Here is a 20,150-nt window from a genome sequence, read left to right as displayed (position 1 = left end):
GCTGTCTTTTGCACAACTGTTTCATCGGTTACTTTTATTTGATTAACATCCATATCTCAGTTCTCCACAGATTAGAGTGGCATGCCTATGTCCCACCCCTCCCCTGCGTTTTTAAATTAATCCTTACAACAATCATCTGAAGTCAAATTGTATATGAGAAACCTAAGGTTATAAGCTTTGTGGTTGAATATGGATTTGAACTTGTGTCTTCAAGGCTTGTCATGTATCTTCTGCATTGGCTACTTTCATTACATCAGTGGTTCCCAACCTTCCTAATGCCGTGACCCTTTAATACAGTTCCTCATGTTGTGGTGACCCAAACCTATGAAATTATTTTCATTGCTACTTCATAACTGTAATTAAATAGGTGTTTTCCAATGATCTTAGGCGACCCCCATGAAAGGGTCATTCGACCCCCAAAGGGGTCCCAACCCACAGGTTGGGAACCACTGCATTACATAATAGCGGATATCAAAGGGGACAGTATGTGCCTGTCTAGCTTTGGCAAATAACTTTTCTCCTGAGCCATCCATCCCAAAGGAGTGAGAGTAATCCAGTTTTGTTCTGTGATACCCAGTTGATCAAACTTCATATATTACAGGAAGTGTGACTTAATGCATGACCATTCGTAGGTATGTATGTGAAGCCTTGGGCATCAGACAGATACTCTAAAGTAAAATAAGCAAAGAGTTTGAAAGTCATTTCCAGTCTCAGTCCGTTTCCAATTCAGCACACTCTGAATTGGGTTTCAATTCCTCTTGAACTTGGTAGAGTTTATTTAAATGTGAATATCAGTGGGTTACACATAAGAAAGCAAGCAATGGGCACAGGTTCAGGAATTTATCCACTGCTTCAAGATCTTCAGACCGTGGGGCCAGAAGTTCAGATGATCTCCCTATAATCATTCATAATTTCTGGCCCTGTTCTTTAGGAAGTGCTGAGGACAATGTAAACCATAATTTGCACTGAAAGGACAATTCAATCCATGTGGATGTTAAAGCTCAGTTTTCCAAAACTGTGTACCTCCATCAAACTCCTTCATTCCTGCTTCTTGGGGCTTGTAAAATGGAGCTCCCCAGTTCAAATTGTGTGAGCCTTCAGAGAACTTGCAACCCAGCAAGCAACATTTCCCCACCTAACTAAGGCTTAAGGTTGTCAGGGCGAGGGGAGGAATCTCAGGGCAAGACACCCCCTTGCATTCCCTATGTATTCTTCAACTCTTTCCCCTCTATTTGAATTATATACTGAACAACTGTGGTTCATGCTCAATGCGTCATGCTCAACATCACTCCTTGGCTTAAGATTTTGGCTCACAAAACTACAAATCCCAGAATTCCATAGCTTTGCGCATGGAAATTAAAGCAGTGTCAAACTGGGTTATTTCTGCAGTGTGGATGCAACCAAAGTGGTGCCAAAGTGGGTTATGTCTGCAGTGTGAATGCAGCCAAAGTGGGTTATGTTTGCAGCCTGCCTGCAGAGGCGCACGTTCGCCTGCAGTTGAGGGAGGATGCCGCTTGGTCCATAACTCTTTGGTGCCTTCCAGCACAGAAACTGAGAAGAGAACGTGCATAGAGCTGTCTCAAAGTTAAGCTAACTCCCACTTCCGGTTCCCAAGCGGGTACAAAGCAGTGTTGCCATGACGATGCGGTCTTCCCCGCTGACACTCTCCTGGCAACCGGAAGTGGTGGGTCCTTCTGTAGTAGCGCTTGGGCCTTTGGTCGGCGCGCAGTGCGCATGCTCCGTGGGGATGGAGGCGGGGGCTCCCGGCGCCGGAGTGTCTCTGGTTCCCGGCAAAGAGAAGGAGGCGCCCCTCTGCCCTCACGGTGAGAGCCCCCTCGCCCTCCCTCCGGCTGCTTCCCAGGCTGCCATGGGTCTCCCTCCTTGCCTTCCTCTGAGGCAGAGAGAGTGGGGCTGGCTACTTCCCCAACAAGGACTCCCATAGCTCACCCTGGTCCCCAGGGGCATGGTCATCTTTAGGAGCACCTCTTCTTACTTTATAAACCTTTATGACTTAGCAACTTTATACACACACACACACATATATATATATATATATATACATACACACATTCACCGCCTTGGGTCACTATATTGGGAGAAAGGCGGGATATAAGAAAATGATACATTATTATTATTATTATTATTATTATTACAACAACAAATAATAGTAATATATTGTGTATAAATAATAATAATAATAATAATAATAATGTATTGTGTACAAATAATAATATATTGTGTTTAAATATAATAATAATATATTGTGTATAAATAATAATATATTGTGTATAAATAATAATAATAATATATTGTGTTTAAATAATTATAATAATATATTGTGTTTAAATATTAATAAGAACAATATATTGTGTATAAATAATAATATATTGTGTATAAATAATTATAATAATATATTGTGTATAAATAATAATAATATATTGTGTATAAATAATAGTATATTGTGTTTAAATAATTATAATAATATATTGTGTTTAAATAATAATAATATATTGTGTATAAATAATAATATATTGTGTATAAATAATAATAATATATTGTGTTTAAATAATTATAATATATTGTGTTTAAATAATAATAATAACAATATATTGTGTATAAATAATAATAATAATATATTGTGTATAAATAATAGTATATTGTGTTTAAATAATTATAATAATATATTGTGTTTAAATAATAATAATATATTGTGTATAAATAATAATAATATATTGTGTTTAAATAATTATAATATATTGTGTTTAAATAATAATAATAACAATATATTGTGTATAAATAATAATAATAATATATTGTGTTTAAATAATTATAATAATATATTGTGTTTAAATAATAATAATAACAATATATTATGTATAAATAATAATAATAATATATTGTGTTTAAATAATTATAATAATATATTGTGTTTAAATAATAATAATAACAATATATTGTGTATAAATAATAATATATTGTGTTTAAATAATTATAATAATATATTGTGTATAAATAATAATAATAATATATTGTGTATAAATAATAGTATATTGTGTTTAAATAATTATAATAATATATTGTGTTTAAATAATAATAATAATATATTGTGTATAAATAACAATAATAATATATTGTGTATAATAATAATAATAATATATTGTGTATAAATAATAATATATTGTGTTTACATAATAATAATAATATATTATGTATAAATAATAATATATTGTGTATAAATAACAATAATAATATATTATGCATTACTAATAATATACTGTGTATAAATAATAATAATAATATATTGTGTATAAATAATAATAATAATAACAACAACAACAATAATAATACCTCATCTGTCCATATTTGCAGATTTGATTATTCGTGGATTTGATGAACATGTTCTCTCTAGGAAGATCTAGGTCCTCCAGTGAAACTCTATGGTCAATTTTAACTAAAAGTCACCCTAAAGACCTAGAGGTTCCTAGAGAGGATATTCTACTAGGCCTTTGTAGTTCCTCCAGGGCAACTCTGGTCAATGTCTGCCGGACGTTGGCCACAGAGTTGCACTGGAGGACCTAGAGATGCCTAGAGAGGTGTCCTCTCAGGTTAAAAAAACATGGTGTTTTTGTTATTTGCATTTTTTCCTTATTCACAGAAGTCCAGTGTCCCTAACCCTAGCGAATATGGAGGGACAAGTGTAATAATAATAATAATAATATTTAAATTATTATTATTATTATTATTATTATTATTAGCCTGCCTCTCCCTATGGATTGAGACAGGTTACAACAGAAATAGTAAAAAATGCAAATACAGTAAAATATTCACAGTCTCCAACACATTGCCAACATAAACAGAATAAAACACTTAATTAGAAATTCAAGAAAAAAACAAATTACAATTCAAGTTAACATTGATTAAAACAGTTAAAAGATAAGCATATAGTAAAATAGCTATGGGCAGACGGGGTTATCTTATATTTGGGGGTGTCGGTCAGTCAGGGAAGGCCTGCCGGAAGAGATCTGTCTTGACAACCTTTTTGAAGGCGTAATCTGACAGATCTCCTCCGGCAGGTCATTCCACACTTTTGGATAAGAAGGTCCTCTGGGAAACTGCAGCCAGCCTGGTCTCCTGTGGCTGCAGTAGATTCTTCCAAGAGGATCTGAGTGTATGGAGGGGAATATATGGGGAGAGGCATACCCACAAGTAACCTGGACCCGAGACATTTAGGGCTTTAAAAGTAACAACCAACACCTTGTACTGCGTCCGGAAACCAGTAGGCAGCCATTGGAGAGATTTTAGGATAGATGTTATGTGATTCAATCTGGATTTGCCAGCAACCAACCTGACTCATATTTTTCACCAATTAAAGCTTTCAAACTTGGAGAAAGGTGGGATATAAGAATACACACACACACACACAGATGGGAAATGAATAATATTTATATTGTAAGGTTAGAGAAATTGTTTGGGAAGATATTAGGATATTTCAATTATTACATTATAAGAAGCGATACATTTTTTTTTACTGTTCTACGTAAACAGTATTATGTTACATGTTTGTATGTCTGTATGTTGATAGTTTTGTATTTTTGATTATATATATATATATATATATATATATAATTTATTATTTGTATTATTTATTACAACAAATAATAATACATATATATCATTTATTATTATATTTATGATTTATTATTAATAATAATAAATTATTCATGATTTATTTTTATATATATATATATATATATATATAATAATTATTATTATTATTTATGATTTATAATAATATATATGTATATACACATACATATACCGCCTTGAGTCCCTATAGGGAGAAAGGTGGGATATAAGAAAATAATATAATTTATTATTTTTATTATTTATTATAACAAATAATAAATTTATAATGTATTATTGTTGTTATTGTTTTCTTATATCTCACCTCCAAGTTTGTATGCCTTAAATAGATTTCCTGTTTTTCACTTTTAGGTCCGACTCTTCTGTTTGCAAAGATCGTTCGAGGAAAAGAAGAGGGAAGAAGATTTTATGCTTGCTCTGCTTGCAGAGAAAGAAAAGACTGCAACTTCTTTCAGTGGGAGCATGAAAAGGTAAAAGAAAACAATAACATTTGAACATTATCGTTTCCCTGCTAATCCTAGATAAACCAAAGTTTGAGCATTGCTTAGTTGAATTGATTTCAGTGAGAGAATTAAGCGTATTTATTATTGAACAATAATTTAATAGTAAATAAATAATTACACTTCAGAGCCCAGTCTCTTGAAATCAGAAGTAACTTTGTTCTTTATTACAGATGTCTGACATACAGAAGGGCTGCCAGAGAACAGAGTCGTTTCTCCCTTTAAAAATAGAAATGGGTGAAAACAGAAGCCCTCTAAATGTTGGACTGCACTTCATTTCCCTTTTTCTCTAATGGCTGTCCATGTTGCACAAGTCCAATAGATTCCCCACTCCTGATCTAAGATGCAGTTTATTTGTGGGCTTGTTCTTTTGAGACTTATAGTTGAAGAGCACTGGCTCTCCAGTACAGCTGGTCAGTTACATCCTATGCACCTCTAGGTCATTTTGTGTACAGTTCGATTCATTTCCAGTCTAGTATGGTTAGGATTTCAGCTTCACAGTCTCTTATAGTTTCAAAGGAATTGGTGCTTATGATAATATTTATTTAGTGTATGTAGAAAAGGTTGCAGATGAGTTCTTAAAAATTCACATTATGCCATTAAGCCCACAGTCTGATTCAAAAGGAATATAAAAAGGAGAGAAAAGCCTATGATCATAAAAAGAGTTGGACAGACAGTGTGGTGTGATGGTTGGAACTTCAGACTCGAACTTAGTCCTCACTGGGCTATGAAATTCACCAGGGAGCTTTAAGTCAATCATTCCTTTTTATTGTAAACTACTCTAAAGAGTTGTTGTAAAGTTCAGGTGGGCAGGAAGATCCTCGTAGATAGTAGGTTCACCTTATTGGAACAAAAATGGGATATAAATGATGCCAATCATAAATCAAAACCTAGAAGATTTATAATGACAGTGAGGCACAGAATACTTTGCAGACTAAAACAAAGCATCTGCCCAAATCAGTTTACAATCTAAGGCCTGTTACAGACTGCCAAAATAAAGCTGCTTTGGGTCTCTTTGGAGGTATGCTGTTTAAATGATGCATGGGTCCTAAGAGTCCAGAGGTTGCGCCAAAGCCACACTCCATTCCTAAGCACTGGAGTGCAGCTTTGGTGCAGTTTCTGGATTCTTAGGATGCATGCATCGTTTAAATAGCATACCTCCAAAGAGACCCAAAGCAGCTGTATTTTGGCAGTCTGTAACAGGCCTAAGTCTCAGTGGAGGTAGAAAAAAATAAAAGGGAGGAAAGAGAAGAACAGATGCAAAGGTACTCCACTCAGCCATGGAAATTATTGGGTGACCTTAGGCAAGTCACACTCTCTCAGCCTCAGAGGGAAGTAAAGGCAATCCCCCACCCCACAATTTTTTCCTAGAAAACACTGAAAGCCTTAGGGTCACCATTAGCCGGAAATAACTTGAAGGCACACAACAAGAAGGAATGACTATACATAGATCTGCATTTAATTCTGAATTTATTGCTCTGTAGCAGTTGAAAACAACCATAAGTACAGTATATGGAACTGAGATGGATAGACAGTGTCCAACTTTATTTCACTTGGAATGAGGACTACTGAAAATCACAATGTAGGTTTTTCTTTTCTTACTGAGATGAACGCTTAAAGGAAAAGTTGAAACATGGCCTTACTGAATTCTTGAAAACCATTCTGATTTATATTTTTTCCAAATATGTATTTCTCAGGTATCAGAAGCTAGACTTTCAGCACGAGAAAAGTACAACCAAAGTCACCAACCATCTGTCTCTCATCAAGACAATGTGGAAAGGTACGCTTTTTGACTATGCTTATTATGGGTTTGCATTGTCCAGCATTACTTTAACTTATTTTAAAATGTATATTTTAATTATTTATGTATTTTGAAACCCCGTAAGAATTGCTCTTGCACTCTTTGTTAATAACTTCCAGTTTGTGCAGAGAACATAAGAAATGGACCCAAAGTTTGGCTGGAGTTAATTTTCAAAACAGCAATGTTCCTGTTAAAGTCTGGCTGCTAAATTCAAATGCTATGTGCTCTAAGCAAACCTTCAAACATTTGCAGTGCTATGGGTATAAATGTCCCAAAACAGTTCTAACCTGTCCTAATGAGTCTTCTAAAATCTAAGTCACTACTGGTTGATGTCCATGCTTGCCAGTTTTGTGGTATTTATTGTAACACCAACGCAATATGATTTGGACAGCGAGTCTGGGAAAAATACTAGACTTAGAGAAAGTATGGACCTTTTTTTAAGGTGTACACTTGTCGTTACTATGTATACTATGTAAGGTATAGATGAAGCAAACATGTTTGATAATAGTTTCATTACATAGGAACAGTTTTCAGAAAGTTAGAATTAGTAATAACACCTTGTTTTGTGTGTTTGTGTGCCAAACTTTGATGCCACAATATACACTGAACATAGGAGATCAGAACCAGTTCTGTTCCCACTTGGGAGTATATGAACTGGGTGGGTCTTATTTCTTCATAAGATAGGCATAGGTTTGGTCCACACATATGTTTCCATTCTATATTAAGATAATTTCAAGATTTAGTCAAAAACGTTTTCTGCACCTGCTGTATCTAAAGAGCTTGGCAAATGTAAACTAGCATGCAGTCTGTTGGTTTGGAGGGTTAATTCTCAGCATAGATGATTGTTCTGGTATTATGTGAATCCAAGCCTAATGGTCAACTGAACTTTTAAAACAAGGTAGGTTGTCAAGCTTCATAGGTCCAAATATATGCAAAGATATTTCCCTGTTTATATTTTGATAGGAGGTATACTAATTATAGCTGGCTGAAATGTGCAAATACAAATTTATAATTTATGTATACTTTGCTTTTATGCAAGTTAGCATCCAACTTCTAGATCAAAAGGGTTTTCTCAGAGATTCCCTATACCTGACCATAGTGTGAGATATAAAAAGATTTAACTCAGCCAAAATTCTGCCTTTCAATCTCTTTTCTTTTGATCAAAGAGAGCAATTTAGCCATGCCCACAGCTTGCCTGTTGAGATACATGAAACCTAAATTCCACTTAAAAATGCACATATTTTTAAAAACCAATACTGCTGTTGTTTGCATAGCAATTTTATTATAATGTAAGCAAAAAGACTTGGACAGTGACCTTACAGTGTAGAGATGGGTGGAGATGTACACACTTGTGAGGTAGAGTATGTGTACCAAGAAATGAAAATGTGTAAAACCAGCTACAAGCATGTCAGTTTTCTAATTTGTTTTCTAACATAAGGTACAAGGAATTTCTTACTCTGCCACTATCAAAACGGAAGTTTTGTAGAGAATGCCAACAACTGCTATTGCCGCTGGAGTGGGGGAGACACTCAAGCCATCAAGTACTTAACAATGTCTCTGTGGCCCAGCTAAAAAGACCTAGCCATCTCCTCAATCCTCTGGAGAATAAGAAGACAAATGCACAATATCTCTTTGCTGACAGAAGTTGCCAGTTCCTTTTGGATCTGATCATGGCACAGGGATTCAAAAGAGTGCTTTGTGTTGGCACCCCAAGGTAAAGTGACTGAGAGCATTTTTTATGTACTCTTAAAGAGATGCATTTGGTATCTTTCTGGACATTTGGCTCAGGATGCTTAGCACTGTTTAAACTAAGGTGGGAATTATGGACATTGTATTAAATGTTTTCCAGGTGTTGTTGAACTGTGACTTCCATGACCTCTCATTGTTGGCTATGGGCTAGTTCTGTGTAATATTTATTTATTCATTTATTTGCACCCAAATCTGGCAGACTTCTGTTCCTGGAGTGAACACCCTTCATACACCCTGAAACACACACAAAATGGCCTTGCTGGAAGTAAAGTTCAACTGGAAATGAATTCTGATTTTGACTTTTGGCCAGTGTGGCTGATTTAGGTTATATAGGGATAAACATTGTTCTTGCTGTAGTTCTCGCCTATCCTTTATTTTGAAAAAAAAAATCAATTTTAAAGATGAACATGATTCTGTATTTTCACTGCCTATTGTGTTATCTTTGTGCATTATTCATTTAAATAGCTTTATTATGTGTTGTTGGGTTTTTTTGCAGGCTTCATGAATTGATCAAATTTCAAGCACCGTGCAAACAGAAAATCAAGAGCCTTTTGTTAGATATTGATTTCAGGTAAGAAATACATTCTGTTTGATACTGTCTTCATTTAGAATTCATTCATCTCTATTCAGAAACTGCTTCATTTCCAAGCTTTGTCACTATTCTGATGAAGAGCTTCTTAAACAGTAGGGGCCAAGCATTTATATCTTGTTACTCTAACAGATTTATAGCCAATTAAAAATTTAAGCAATTCTTGAATTGCACTGTGCTTGTGATGATGACACTGTCAGGGATTTGAAGGGTTAAAACACAGCACACAGGGAAATGCTTGATGTGTGTGTGTTTGGCCATGAGCATTCAGCAGAGTGGCAAGGCTGATCAAGCTCAGCTGAAGCTCATTGTCTCAAGGACACTTCAGTGCCCAAGTGCACGTAGCCATGGATGATGAAACCATGTGTCTAGATTGCATAGGAGACACATGACATGGTTACACACCTGAACTCACTGGGTTTGGGAGACTACATGGTCTGGAGACTACATAAACCCAGGGGTTGCAAGGGATAGCTTGTGGGTTTGTAGAAGGAGTTGGATTGGTATGGTTTGGAGTTTTAGAGATCTAGTTTTGTATTATAGCACTGTGAATAAAGAGCACTTTGAGGACTTAGTTTCTCTGGTGGTTTATCAGAAGAAGCTATAGCATCGGTTTGCTGTGTGTCCCCGGAGGTTCCTGCATTGCTGCAGTTCCTGGAAGACATCCAGTTGCTGTTATCCCAATTGGACTTTGGAGCCATGCTTCTGCTTCTGCAAATTAGCCAGCTCTGCTCCGAGGGTCTGATTTAACCCCAGGACTCGTTTGAGTTGCTGACAGTGGTTGTTGGACGCCAGCAGTTGCGCTTCTGTTACCAGTTTGACTAAGTGATGTGATGACAAAGTATCATCATGATCATCTGACCTTTTTCCCAGTCCAGGACTCAAGGCAGCTTTCAAAGAATAGACACATCTTTAAAATTATACAAAAATTAAAAATATATTTAAACTAACAATATAATTAAAAGCAGTTAAGACGAAAACAAACAAATAATGTAGCACATTCTGAAAGGCCCTTATCCTTCCAAGTAATCAGCCATGAAAACAAAAATCTTCAACTGTCTATGAAAGGATAGCAGGGAAGGCACCTATATAACCTCTCTATGAAGGGTGTTTCTGAGCCTTGTAACAGACCTTGAGAAGGTCCTCTCCTATTTTCTCAGAACATGCACCTGTGAAGTGAGGGTGGCAGGAAGAGAAAGGCCTTCCCAGAAGATTTCAAAACCCACGCAGTCTCATAGAGGAGAGTATGGACCTTCAGATAGCTTGGACCTACATATAATGCTTTATACTTCATATCCAGCACTTTGGATTGCATCAGAAAACAGATTAATAGCCAGTGGACTGAGCCCTGTAGAACTCAGAATGTCTTTTTTCTCTGGGTTCTTGAATTAGTCAAGGTAGCCAGAATGTCTATGAGAAAAGTGAAAATTGATGCTTTGCTGAACTATATGACACTGGCACAAGGAAAAGCTTTGTGGTGCAGCCTAAATAGCAGGCAGGATACGTGGAGATAGGGAAGTTGACTGAGAAAATGACACAGATTCGAAAATGTCACAGAGCGCCTTAAAATAAAAGGGCAGAGAAAACTTGAAATTCAGCCATATCATATGTTGAAATGGGCTAATCAGTTCTTGGTTGCTGATTTTGTCTCAATTTTGACTCTGTTTTTACTATATTTTTTACTATATTTCTGTATTTTTACTATAATTCTTTTTACAGGTATTCTCAGTTTTACACAGAAGAAGAATTTTGCCACTATAATATGTTTAACCATTATTTCTTTGCTGGAGAGGTAAGGGATGCTAACGTTTTGTGAAAGGGTTATCATTGTGGAATGCAGCACTTACAAAATAATTGTGAAATGAATGTGAGAATTTGATGATTACTGTGCCTTTAATATGTGGCACAGCTTTTCCCCCCATCTTAAGGCAGCTAAATAAAAATACACTAAATATACTAAATTTGTATATGAATAAAATTAAAATGAATAAAAAAAATAACACAGAGAAACTAAGCTCATTCATACTGGAGTACATACCGTATGCATTATAGTTTTTATGTGTGACAAGAAAATTCATCTGCTGTTGCCCAGGGTGATGCGGATGGTTTTGCTTACATGTTAAATTTTTAAAAATGAGTGCTGTCACCTGTAATGCATAGAATTTGTTTCTATCTAGATTCTATGCAAACTAGACCAAAAACAAAATACCCCCTTCCCCAAGCAATTTTTTCCAATGACCCCAGATTTACATGACCTGAAAATTAGTTAATATATGTGAATTCTAGAACCAAAAGAACTGAAGTTTGGGAATTACCCAAAGTTGTTGACAGAGAATGGGTCTACAATTTTACTATGGTCGTCCTTTTATTCTTAGAGAATGTTTCAGATTTATTGGCATTGTGGTCAAGCCTATGGATATTTGTATAGCAGAACAAACAGACATTATAAGATAGATTGTATGTGAACAGAAGATAAAACAAGAAGGCAAATGATCACAGATTTGCACATATTTCTACAAATGGAAATTTAGAAGCCATTACTAGAATTTAAACAGGATTATATGTTTTCAGCATATGTGGGAAGGGGGAATCTAATGTCCCATCTGCCAACTCAGTCTGGTGTTTAGTTGCCAACTCTTTATGGGCCTTGCTCTCCTTTCTTGTTATTCTTTGTCTTTAAATCAATTCTGACTGGACAGCCCTTCAAACAGAAAACTGTCCTTTATAAAGTAGGGCATGAGGCCACTGTCATTGTAGTTCTTGATCAGCAGACTCCTGTCCCACATATCCAATTGCTTAGAACCCAATGGGATTTTTTTGTGATGCAGTGTGTTGCTAAAGGAAAGAAGTCAAGATTCCAAGGAGGCATTCTGGGCCTCAGTATATACCTAATTCTTTGGAGCCACAAAGTGAGTTTAAATTAAAACTTAACCATGATCTCTTATAGGGTGCGTATGAAATCTGTCAGAAATTCTTGCAACAAGACAAAGACGAAGATGTTGTAATGGTGGCCGATCCTCCATTTGGAGGCTTGGTTGAAGCTTTGGCTTTTAGTTTCAAAAAGTTGATTGAAATGTGGAGGCAAACAGGAGGTACAGGTAACTGTTTCTGTCTTGGTATATGAAGTGTGGAATTTTGAAAGGACTGGCTAATTTCTCACAAAGGATGTCACTTTTTGTGACTGTGCTCTTATTTTGGATGTAAACTATTTCAGATAGATAGGTAGAATGCGGCAATAGCTAGGATGCAGAAGTGGGCTTCCTCTGGTGGCATGGGAAGAATTTGGAATGGGGCAACCTCTTCAGGCAATAATGTGCCTCGAAACTAGTTTTAATATGTTTCAAATGGACAGGTAGAATGCATCAGTGAAGGTAGTATCTGAAATGCACTGAAAGCATTAATTGACAGACACATCAGGTAAAACTTTACTAAAGGCCATGGGGAAGCAACAGTTCCAAACCTCAAAGACAAACATTTGTTTGTGTGCGTGTGTGTGCTGCTATAAATTTTTAAATAAAATTATCCTTTTTGGGGAGGGTGAAAATGGAAAAAGTACATACATTTTTCTTTTCTTTACTAGATACTACCAGCAAAGAGTTACCCATACTTTGGATATTTCCCTACTTCTTTGAGTCACGCATTCTTGAATTCTTCCCACATTTCAGCATGCTGGATTATCAGGTATGGACAGAGGGAATTGTTGGTATTATCAAGCAGGGAAAGAGTACATGCTTTGTTGTAAACGTTTGAATACCTAGCTGTTTAATCCCTCAATGCCTCACTCACCCAGTCATTCATTTAATACCATCACCCTAAAGCTGCTTTGTTATAGATTTGTTTATTTTGGCAAATCTAGATATCTCTTTCTCTCTTTTTGCAAGTAAATTTCTCTGTGGATGATCTGAGTGCAACTCATAATTCACTGGGCTTGTCCTGTTTTCAGTTTTTTCTCATTTTTTCCTCAGCATCCTTTTGTCTTTCTGATAAAGGTGAAATGTGGGGGGAAAACACTTCAAAATGTAGTAGACTTCTTCATCGCGGTGATATTTCTCAGTAGATAATCTTAGACTGGTTAGGAGCTAGGTACCAGGGTACTTCCTGGACAGATTGCAGCTTCTTACTAGTACCTTACCATTTTACCCTGAACACACCCTGGAAGGTAAGCAGGGTGAGGACTACTGCCAGTCAGAGTTGTTGACACTGGGCTAGATGGATAAGTGGTCTGCCTCAGTATAAGGCTGGTCTCTGAATTCTTGCACTGGAAGAAAAGACACACTTGGGACATTCCTCTTTATACATATATTTATACATTCTAGGTTGGTTGTTTCAAGACACTGGGATCTGTACCTGGAGGCTATATTGACATATTCTTCAGCTTTTACACATACTGCAACAGGGCCACCACTTCCCTGTTTTAGTGAGTGAGTTGCAGTATGAGTAAAAGCAGAAGAATATGTCCCTCCATCTCTTTTCTTGATCTGGAAGGTGCAAATGAGTGTATTGAAGTAAGAACTTCTACAACTGTGTATGTGTGTAGAGTATTGAAAATGCACATGTGGCTTTCTTCCAATACTGGAGGTGTGGGCAACTGCGGCCTTCCAAATTTTGTTTCCTGTAATCCTTTACTTTTAGCTACGATGCCTAAGTTTTGGGGGAGTTATAAGACAAAAATGCCTGATGAGACACAATTGCTCCATCCCTTCAAAACTGGTATGTTTTTCAGAGCAGAACCTCTCCATTTTCACCTCACCTGTGCATCTTTATTTTCTAATCCAGGTAGACTATGACAATCATGCCCTCTATAAGCATGGAAAGACAGGTCGTAAACAGTCTCCAGTTCGTATTTTTACCAACCTTTCACCACATTTGATAGCACTGCCTGCAGAGGAAGGATATAGGTAATGTTTTTATAATCATTGTGATTTGTAATAGCGTTTTTGAAAAAGGCATGAAAGTCATTAGTTACAAGAATGTATAATGCAGTAATCCTTGGATCAGATAAAGCCTTTCAACTGTTTTTCCTCTTTCTGACAGATTTTGCTCTGTCTGTCAGCGGTATGTCAGTTTAGACAATCAGCACTGTGAAATCTGCAATTCATGCACATCTAAAGTAAGTATGTATGTTAGGGAAGAGATTAGTAAGAGTTTAACTTTGATCTGGATATCTTCAGATGTGAATGGGGTGTAGTATCATAGAATCATAGAGTTGGAAAAGACCACAAGGGCCATCAAGTCCAACCCCTTGCCATGGGATGGGGTGGCTAGTGATTTCAGGTGAGAATCTGAAACCTATATCCAGTTGCTAGTCCTAAATAAAGTAAACCATCTATTGCTGAATTGCCATCAATTCAGTGGGTTGGAATTAGAAGTTGAATTTAGGCCAAAAGCTGTAGTCCTGTGGCCATTTTGGGAATAGATCCAACTGAAACAAATGGACCTTAATCTGGATAGGACATGGTTGCAAATCTCTTCAGAGGTCATTGCGGTATCTATAACAGTGGCTTGAACTGGCTGCTGCACAAAGCATCTCAACATAAGAGATGGCTAATACACTAAGGAACAGGTGACTGGCTTTCTTCATCCCACCTCCCAACGACAGCCCCATAGTTTGTGTAAATGCGCTAGTCTTGGCTTTTAGGACTGATCTGTTGGGCAAAATGATTACTAGTACTGTATGCACTTTCTATAAGCTATACAAAATAACCTTTCTTACTCTGCCATTTAGTAAAGTAACACCAGCCATTTAGTAAAGTAACACAAGAAAGGGGAAGCTCATTCTTTATTTTTTAAAAATAAAAAAAAAATTCTAGTGGCTCTCTGTTATTAGAAGAAACCTTGTGGCCCTACAGTTTATAGTTAGTTTTTGTTTATTCAACTTGTATGGCAGGGTAAAAATATTTTGTGCCTTCACAGATGGGAATATTTCTATATATCAAGTGGCAACAATGCCAATAAAATCCATTTCAATTCCACTCTGTAACACAGTAAAATGTGGAAAGGTCAAGTGATATGTGAATATTTCTGCAAGGTGCCAGGAGGTCTGTGCTCCTGAGAAAAACAAATTATCTACCTTTTTTACTGTTCTTGTTTCATATATTATCCTTGCTATAGCACAGTGCTTTTTAATTGCCCTCAAGAGGATAACCCCCTTTCTCCACTCTCATTTTGCTGACAAATAAAAGTCTTTTTCTTTAAATAGCCTTTGGATCATTAATCTGTCGTGGGTTATGGGATATATCTATATTATGCCTTTTAAAATTAATGGCATTTTAATATAATAGTGTGTTCATTGCGTTTTAACTTTAAATTCTTGAGTCTGTTATGATTTAACTTCATTGTAAACTGCCTTGGGCCCCATGCCAGGAGAAAAGGGCAATAGCAAACAAACAAATAACTGTCTCAGTTTAAACATGTATCCTCTTCCTGTAAGAGGAATATATACAGAATCATTTTGTCCTTTTAGCTGAGTATATATTTCTGGTAGAGGGTTCAGTAATGTACACAAAGGGCAGAGATAGTCTGGGATTAAAGGAAAACATAAGTATAATAAGGGTAAATGGTACATCAAATAACTTTGTTTTCAAATCTTTTTTGCACCCAAATAGGATGGGAGACGATGGACACATTGCTATCTTTGCAAAAAATGTGTAAAGCCCAGTAAGTATTTTTGACTTAATTTTCAGTACACAGTTGGCTATCAAAGTAAACAAATATCAGGCTGCTATTAAACATTTAAATTTCCAAAAATCAGGCCTGTTTATAAACCAACAGATCTTGAAATTAACATGCTATAAATAACTGCAAAAAAACTTGTGATTTGTTACTTTGCAGGATAACAAGAGAGTATAACAACTCACTGTGTTGCTTTCTTTTTTTTAATAGAACCAATAATATTTACTCAGTATTTATAAACTATTGTTTTGCCATACCTTTTGGAAACTCTTGTCCATTTTTATATTTTTAAATGTCTTTTTAAAAATAAAGTAACAAAAAGGCAATAATTTCTGTGTTACTTTTTCAATAGTGGTACTAGATCAGTTACAAAAGTAAAACAAAAAAAGTTGAGTAACAAATTACATTTAATTACAAGAACAACATTCCATACCAGTCTAAGAACAAGCAACTTTTATGATATGAGACTTTGAATCTACATTCAAGAAATTTCTTTTGTCATGGAAGAACCCAGGTATTCTTGTTCTTGCTTGCTTGTCCATTTCCAGTGGGCAGGTTGGAGACCCGAAGAGGAACACTCCTTTTAACATTTTGCTGCAGGTCGCACTTATAGGACATGGTTTTCAAATGCCTTTGAAACTGAACTTTCCAGAGCCGCCTTCCCCAGCTTGATATCTTCCATATGAGTTGGACTACAGCAGTTGTTTGGACTACAGCAATTGCTCTCATGCTTAGAATATTCTTAGAACAATGTGCACACTTTTCCTTATTTAGAGCTCTAAAGTCCTCCTTTTATTTTTCAGCTTGGGTTCATTGTAGCACATGTGATAAGTGTGCTCTTCCAAGTCACTCGTGTAAGAATACTGATGCTGGATGCTTTATTTGTGGAGCAGCAGACCATAAACGCACCAACTGCCCTAATCTGCATCAAGCTAAGATAGGTTATCAGTAAGTATGTTATATGGATGTCAACTCCCCCCCCCTTTCTTTGTAGGAATAAGCAAACTAGTATTGTCTTCATGGGGGGGAAAAGAGGGCACATGAGCCTCATTGAAGAGTTGGAATACCACAGCTATATGAGACTTTGGTCCCATTTCATTTACATAGTGAAAACTGCATACGTACTGACTCTCTCTTTGTGTGCACACATGTACATGCAATATCAAAAAAACTGAAATAGATTTCCAAGTGTGTTTGCTGTAAAAGCAAAAAAAAGGAACCCCAATGAAAAATTTAATTACATAGGATTCTACAACTGTATGATAAGCTGCTTCATTTTACTTTTGGTGTTTATGTAGCATTTTAAATAAGTCAGTTAAATATGCAGTTTAAACTCATTAAATATGCAAAATAATGATTGGGACTTGCATAATACATGTTTAATTATTTATTTGTCAAACTTAGATTTTCTACTAACAACTCTGCTGTTGGTGCTATTGAGTTCATTGTTTGCCTTCATGCTGTTTCAAGCACAGAATTCAAAATGCACAGTGAATTGTGAAGTCGAAGGCTTTCATGGCTGGCATCCATAGTTTTCTGTGGGTTTTTGGGGGGGCTGTATGGCTGAGTTCTGGAAAAATTTATTCCTGATGTTTCATCTGTAACTGGCTGGCATCTTCAGAGCGTGGTGGCATGGGAGGACTCCACACACTTCCATGCCACCACCCTCTGAAGATGCCAACCGTAGTTGCAGGTGAAATGTGAGGAATAAATTCTTCCAGAACATGGCCACACAACCTGATAAACCCACAGAGCATAATTAATTGCTATTGCTGATGTGCACATTTTCCACCTGTTATCAAGGTTTACTTCAGAAATATCTATCTGTGTTCTTTGGGTAATGTACTCCAGACATAAAGTATCATTATGCATGGACATGGAGGATAAAAATATTCAAAATAATTAAGGGGACAGGTTGCATCCATCCCTTCTAAATAAGCAAGGAAAGATGTAAAGTCTTTTTAACTGACAACTGTTTGAATTGCTTGAGTTAGACAAGAACAGTCATAGTGTTCCTAGTCGCTCTTTCAGAGTGCTTTCCAAGAACTTCAGAATAGTACTGTGGGCTGTGGAAAGTTTTTTTTTCTTTAAAGCTCTGGAGCTTTTAACTATTTCTTGAATTCATATTTCCAGTTTTCTGAATGGGCAAATGCCACAATTTTTATAATTTTCTTTTTTTCAGAAGTGGCAAAAAGACAAAGCAAAAGAAGAAGGTAAAAGCAAATGTGAAAATAAAGGATGCGAAGAAGAGAAGAACTGCAAGACAAGCAAAGAATAAGAAATAAAAGAACCCTCACTCAGTCCCAGTGTTTACAGCATTCCATTAATTTCAGTGTTTTCCAGTTATTAAATTGGAATTCGGCATGTTGAAAGTCTGACTGAATTAGAGCTTGGTTTTTGCAGTATTAGACTGTTAAATAAAAATGTCACCCCGTTCAGGTGTCACAACAAGTACAGCTATATGTATACAAGTACAGATGTCTATACATTATTATATATTGATATATAGTTACTATTATACACTATTCATTGTCTTGTGGATGTGCTTTTAAGAATACAAAAACAATGCAATTCATTAATATTGTATAAATGTTAATATATTTTTGTACCAAACTCATTGCCTGTTCAGTGCCTTCACTATTTTCTTTTATCAGCTAGAACAGTCTGAAAACTGTGATTTGCTAATAATGTGTTACAAAGCATTGTAAGTTGGTTGTTTCAGTGTGGATGTTCTTGTTGTTGTGTGCCTTAAAGTCATTTCTGACTTAAGGAGAACCTAAAGGGAACCTTGACAAGATTTGTTCAGAGGAAGTTTGCCATTGCCTTCCCCTGAGACTGAGGAAGTGTGACTCGCCCAATGGGTTTCCATGGCTGAGTGAGGATTCCAAACCTTGTTTCCAGAGTCCAGTCCTCTAACCACTGTACCATGCCGGCTCTGTGGATCTTCCAAGGGAGTGCCAAATGTGGAGCAAAGAGGGAAAAGGAGATGGGGAGCAAAATAGCTTTTGTAAATGTTCCAGATAAGATATTTTATACTCATGAAATGGTTAGTGGACCAAGTCTTCTGTGTTTACACACATAAACATGAACTGTGCAAATGTTTCCTTCTGTGCTGTATTTGGAGACTATTATAAATTGCGATTGCCCATATTCTGGCTAGTAAAGTCCTGGAGATGCAGCATGGCTACAAGAACTGGTATTTCAGTTAAATGCTCGTTTAGATGTCTAGCATCCTTGGATGCTGTATCCCTGTGGAATGGGGAGGATGCAAGTTCTGCCTCCAGTCCATGCATATTCATTATCCATAGGTACTGAATTCCTGCAGAGTTTTATAGGTACTCCCAAACTGCAAGCCTGTGTTTTCAAGGGAAGTGTAACTCCATCTAACACAACCTGAATCCCTGTTCCCAGATCTATGTTTCAACTGACCAGGACCATCTGTTGTCGGGATTAAGTTTCAATTTGTTTGTCTTCATCCACTCCATTACAGCTACCAGCAGGGTGACCAGACATCCTCCATTTCCAGGACACATCCTACACTTCACCTTTCTGTCAGGAGGAATTTCAAATGTCCTCCATTTTGACCATGACTAAAGAAGCACAAATGGATATCATATTAGTGTTTTTATTTTTTAATGTCCCATATTTTCTAGTGCCTTGTCCTCCTTTCCAGTTATGACATCTGGTCAACCTGGCTGCCAGGCACTAGGCACCCATTGCAGAAAGGTTACTTAGAAGGATACCCTGGTTGATGGTATTGAAAGTCACTGAGAGGTCCATCAGAACCAGCAGCAACACACTCCCCCAGTCCGGTTTCTTTGTAGTTTAGGTTTGTCCAGTATGGTAGGATCCAGGGAAGTTTTTTGATACAGTCACAGCGAATCTGAGTGATTTTATCTGTGAAATGTTCGGTGCTGTTGAGTGGCTTACATTTGCCGTTGAGCCAGATTGTAATAGATTCTAAACCATTAAAACAGCTCTGCTGAACAGTTCTGTGTGGATGCAACAGTGTTAATCAGAAACATTTTTTCCTACCCATAGGCCTTCACATAGACATTAGCCTTACAGTTGAATTCACTGAGTTTTCTTCACTGTCGCTCTAGTCTCCGTTGCCTGTTTCATTGCTGCCAGCGCCTTAGAAAACAAGGGGCCTGCTTTAGCACAACTGTGTGAGAAGGGATGCTTAAAAGTGATC

At 36.5% G+C, this 20,150-nt stretch overlaps 1 protein-coding gene across 3 annotated transcripts; it reads left to right on the top strand.

The window, feature by feature from the left end:
- The first annotated feature begins 1,695 nt into the window (after positions 1–1,695).
- Positions 1,696–19,372, top strand: ZCCHC4 (zinc finger CCHC-type containing 4). 3 transcript variants are annotated; one of them, XM_089524710.1, is made up of 13 exons: positions 1,696–1,823; positions 4,996–5,114; positions 6,842–6,924; positions 8,384–8,659; positions 9,191–9,265; positions 11,003–11,075; positions 12,231–12,375; positions 12,864–12,964; positions 14,060–14,181; positions 14,318–14,393; positions 15,889–15,940; positions 16,759–16,903; positions 18,138–19,371. In XM_089524710.1, exons 1-13 carry the CDS (start codon positions 1,748–1,750, stop codon positions 18,238–18,240), a joined length of 1,446 nt encoding a protein of 481 aa, XP_089380836.1. In that variant the 5' UTR covers positions 1,696–1,747; the 3' UTR covers positions 18,241–19,371. The 3 variants fall into 3 exon arrangements, with proteins under 3 accessions (XP_089380836.1, XP_089380835.1, XP_089380837.1); XM_089524709.1 differs by having other exon boundaries at positions 12,231–12,381; positions 18,138–19,369; XM_089524711.1 differs by lacking the exon at positions 1,696–1,823 and adding an exon at positions 6,629–6,726 and having other exon boundaries at positions 5,034–5,114; positions 12,231–12,381; positions 18,138–19,372.
- Positions 19,373–20,150: the final 778 nt, after the last annotated feature.

The sequence above is a fragment of the Sceloporus occidentalis genome, unplaced genomic scaffold, assembly GCF_023333645.1.
Source record: "Sceloporus occidentalis isolate IW3139 unplaced genomic scaffold, rSceOcc1.0.p SCAF_5, whole genome shotgun sequence".
Lineage (NCBI taxonomy): Eukaryota > Metazoa > Chordata > Lepidosauria > Squamata > Phrynosomatidae > Sceloporus > Sceloporus occidentalis.
Note: the sequence above shows the minus strand (reverse complement) of the source record. Positions and strands in the feature narration are given on the sequence as shown.

Coding starts and splice junctions, on each gene's coding strand:
- ZCCHC4 (XM_089524709.1), top strand. CDS start 1,748: ATGGAGGCGGGGGCTCCCGGCGCCGGAGTGTCTCTGGTTCCCGGCAAA. Junction 6,925..8,383: donor CATCAAGACAATGTGGAAAG/GTACGCTTTTTG, acceptor TTCTAACATAAG/GTACAAGGAATTTCTTACTC. Junction 9,266..11,002: donor TTGTTAGATATTGATTTCAG/GTAAGAAATACA, acceptor TTCTTTTTACAG/GTATTCTCAGTTTTACACAG.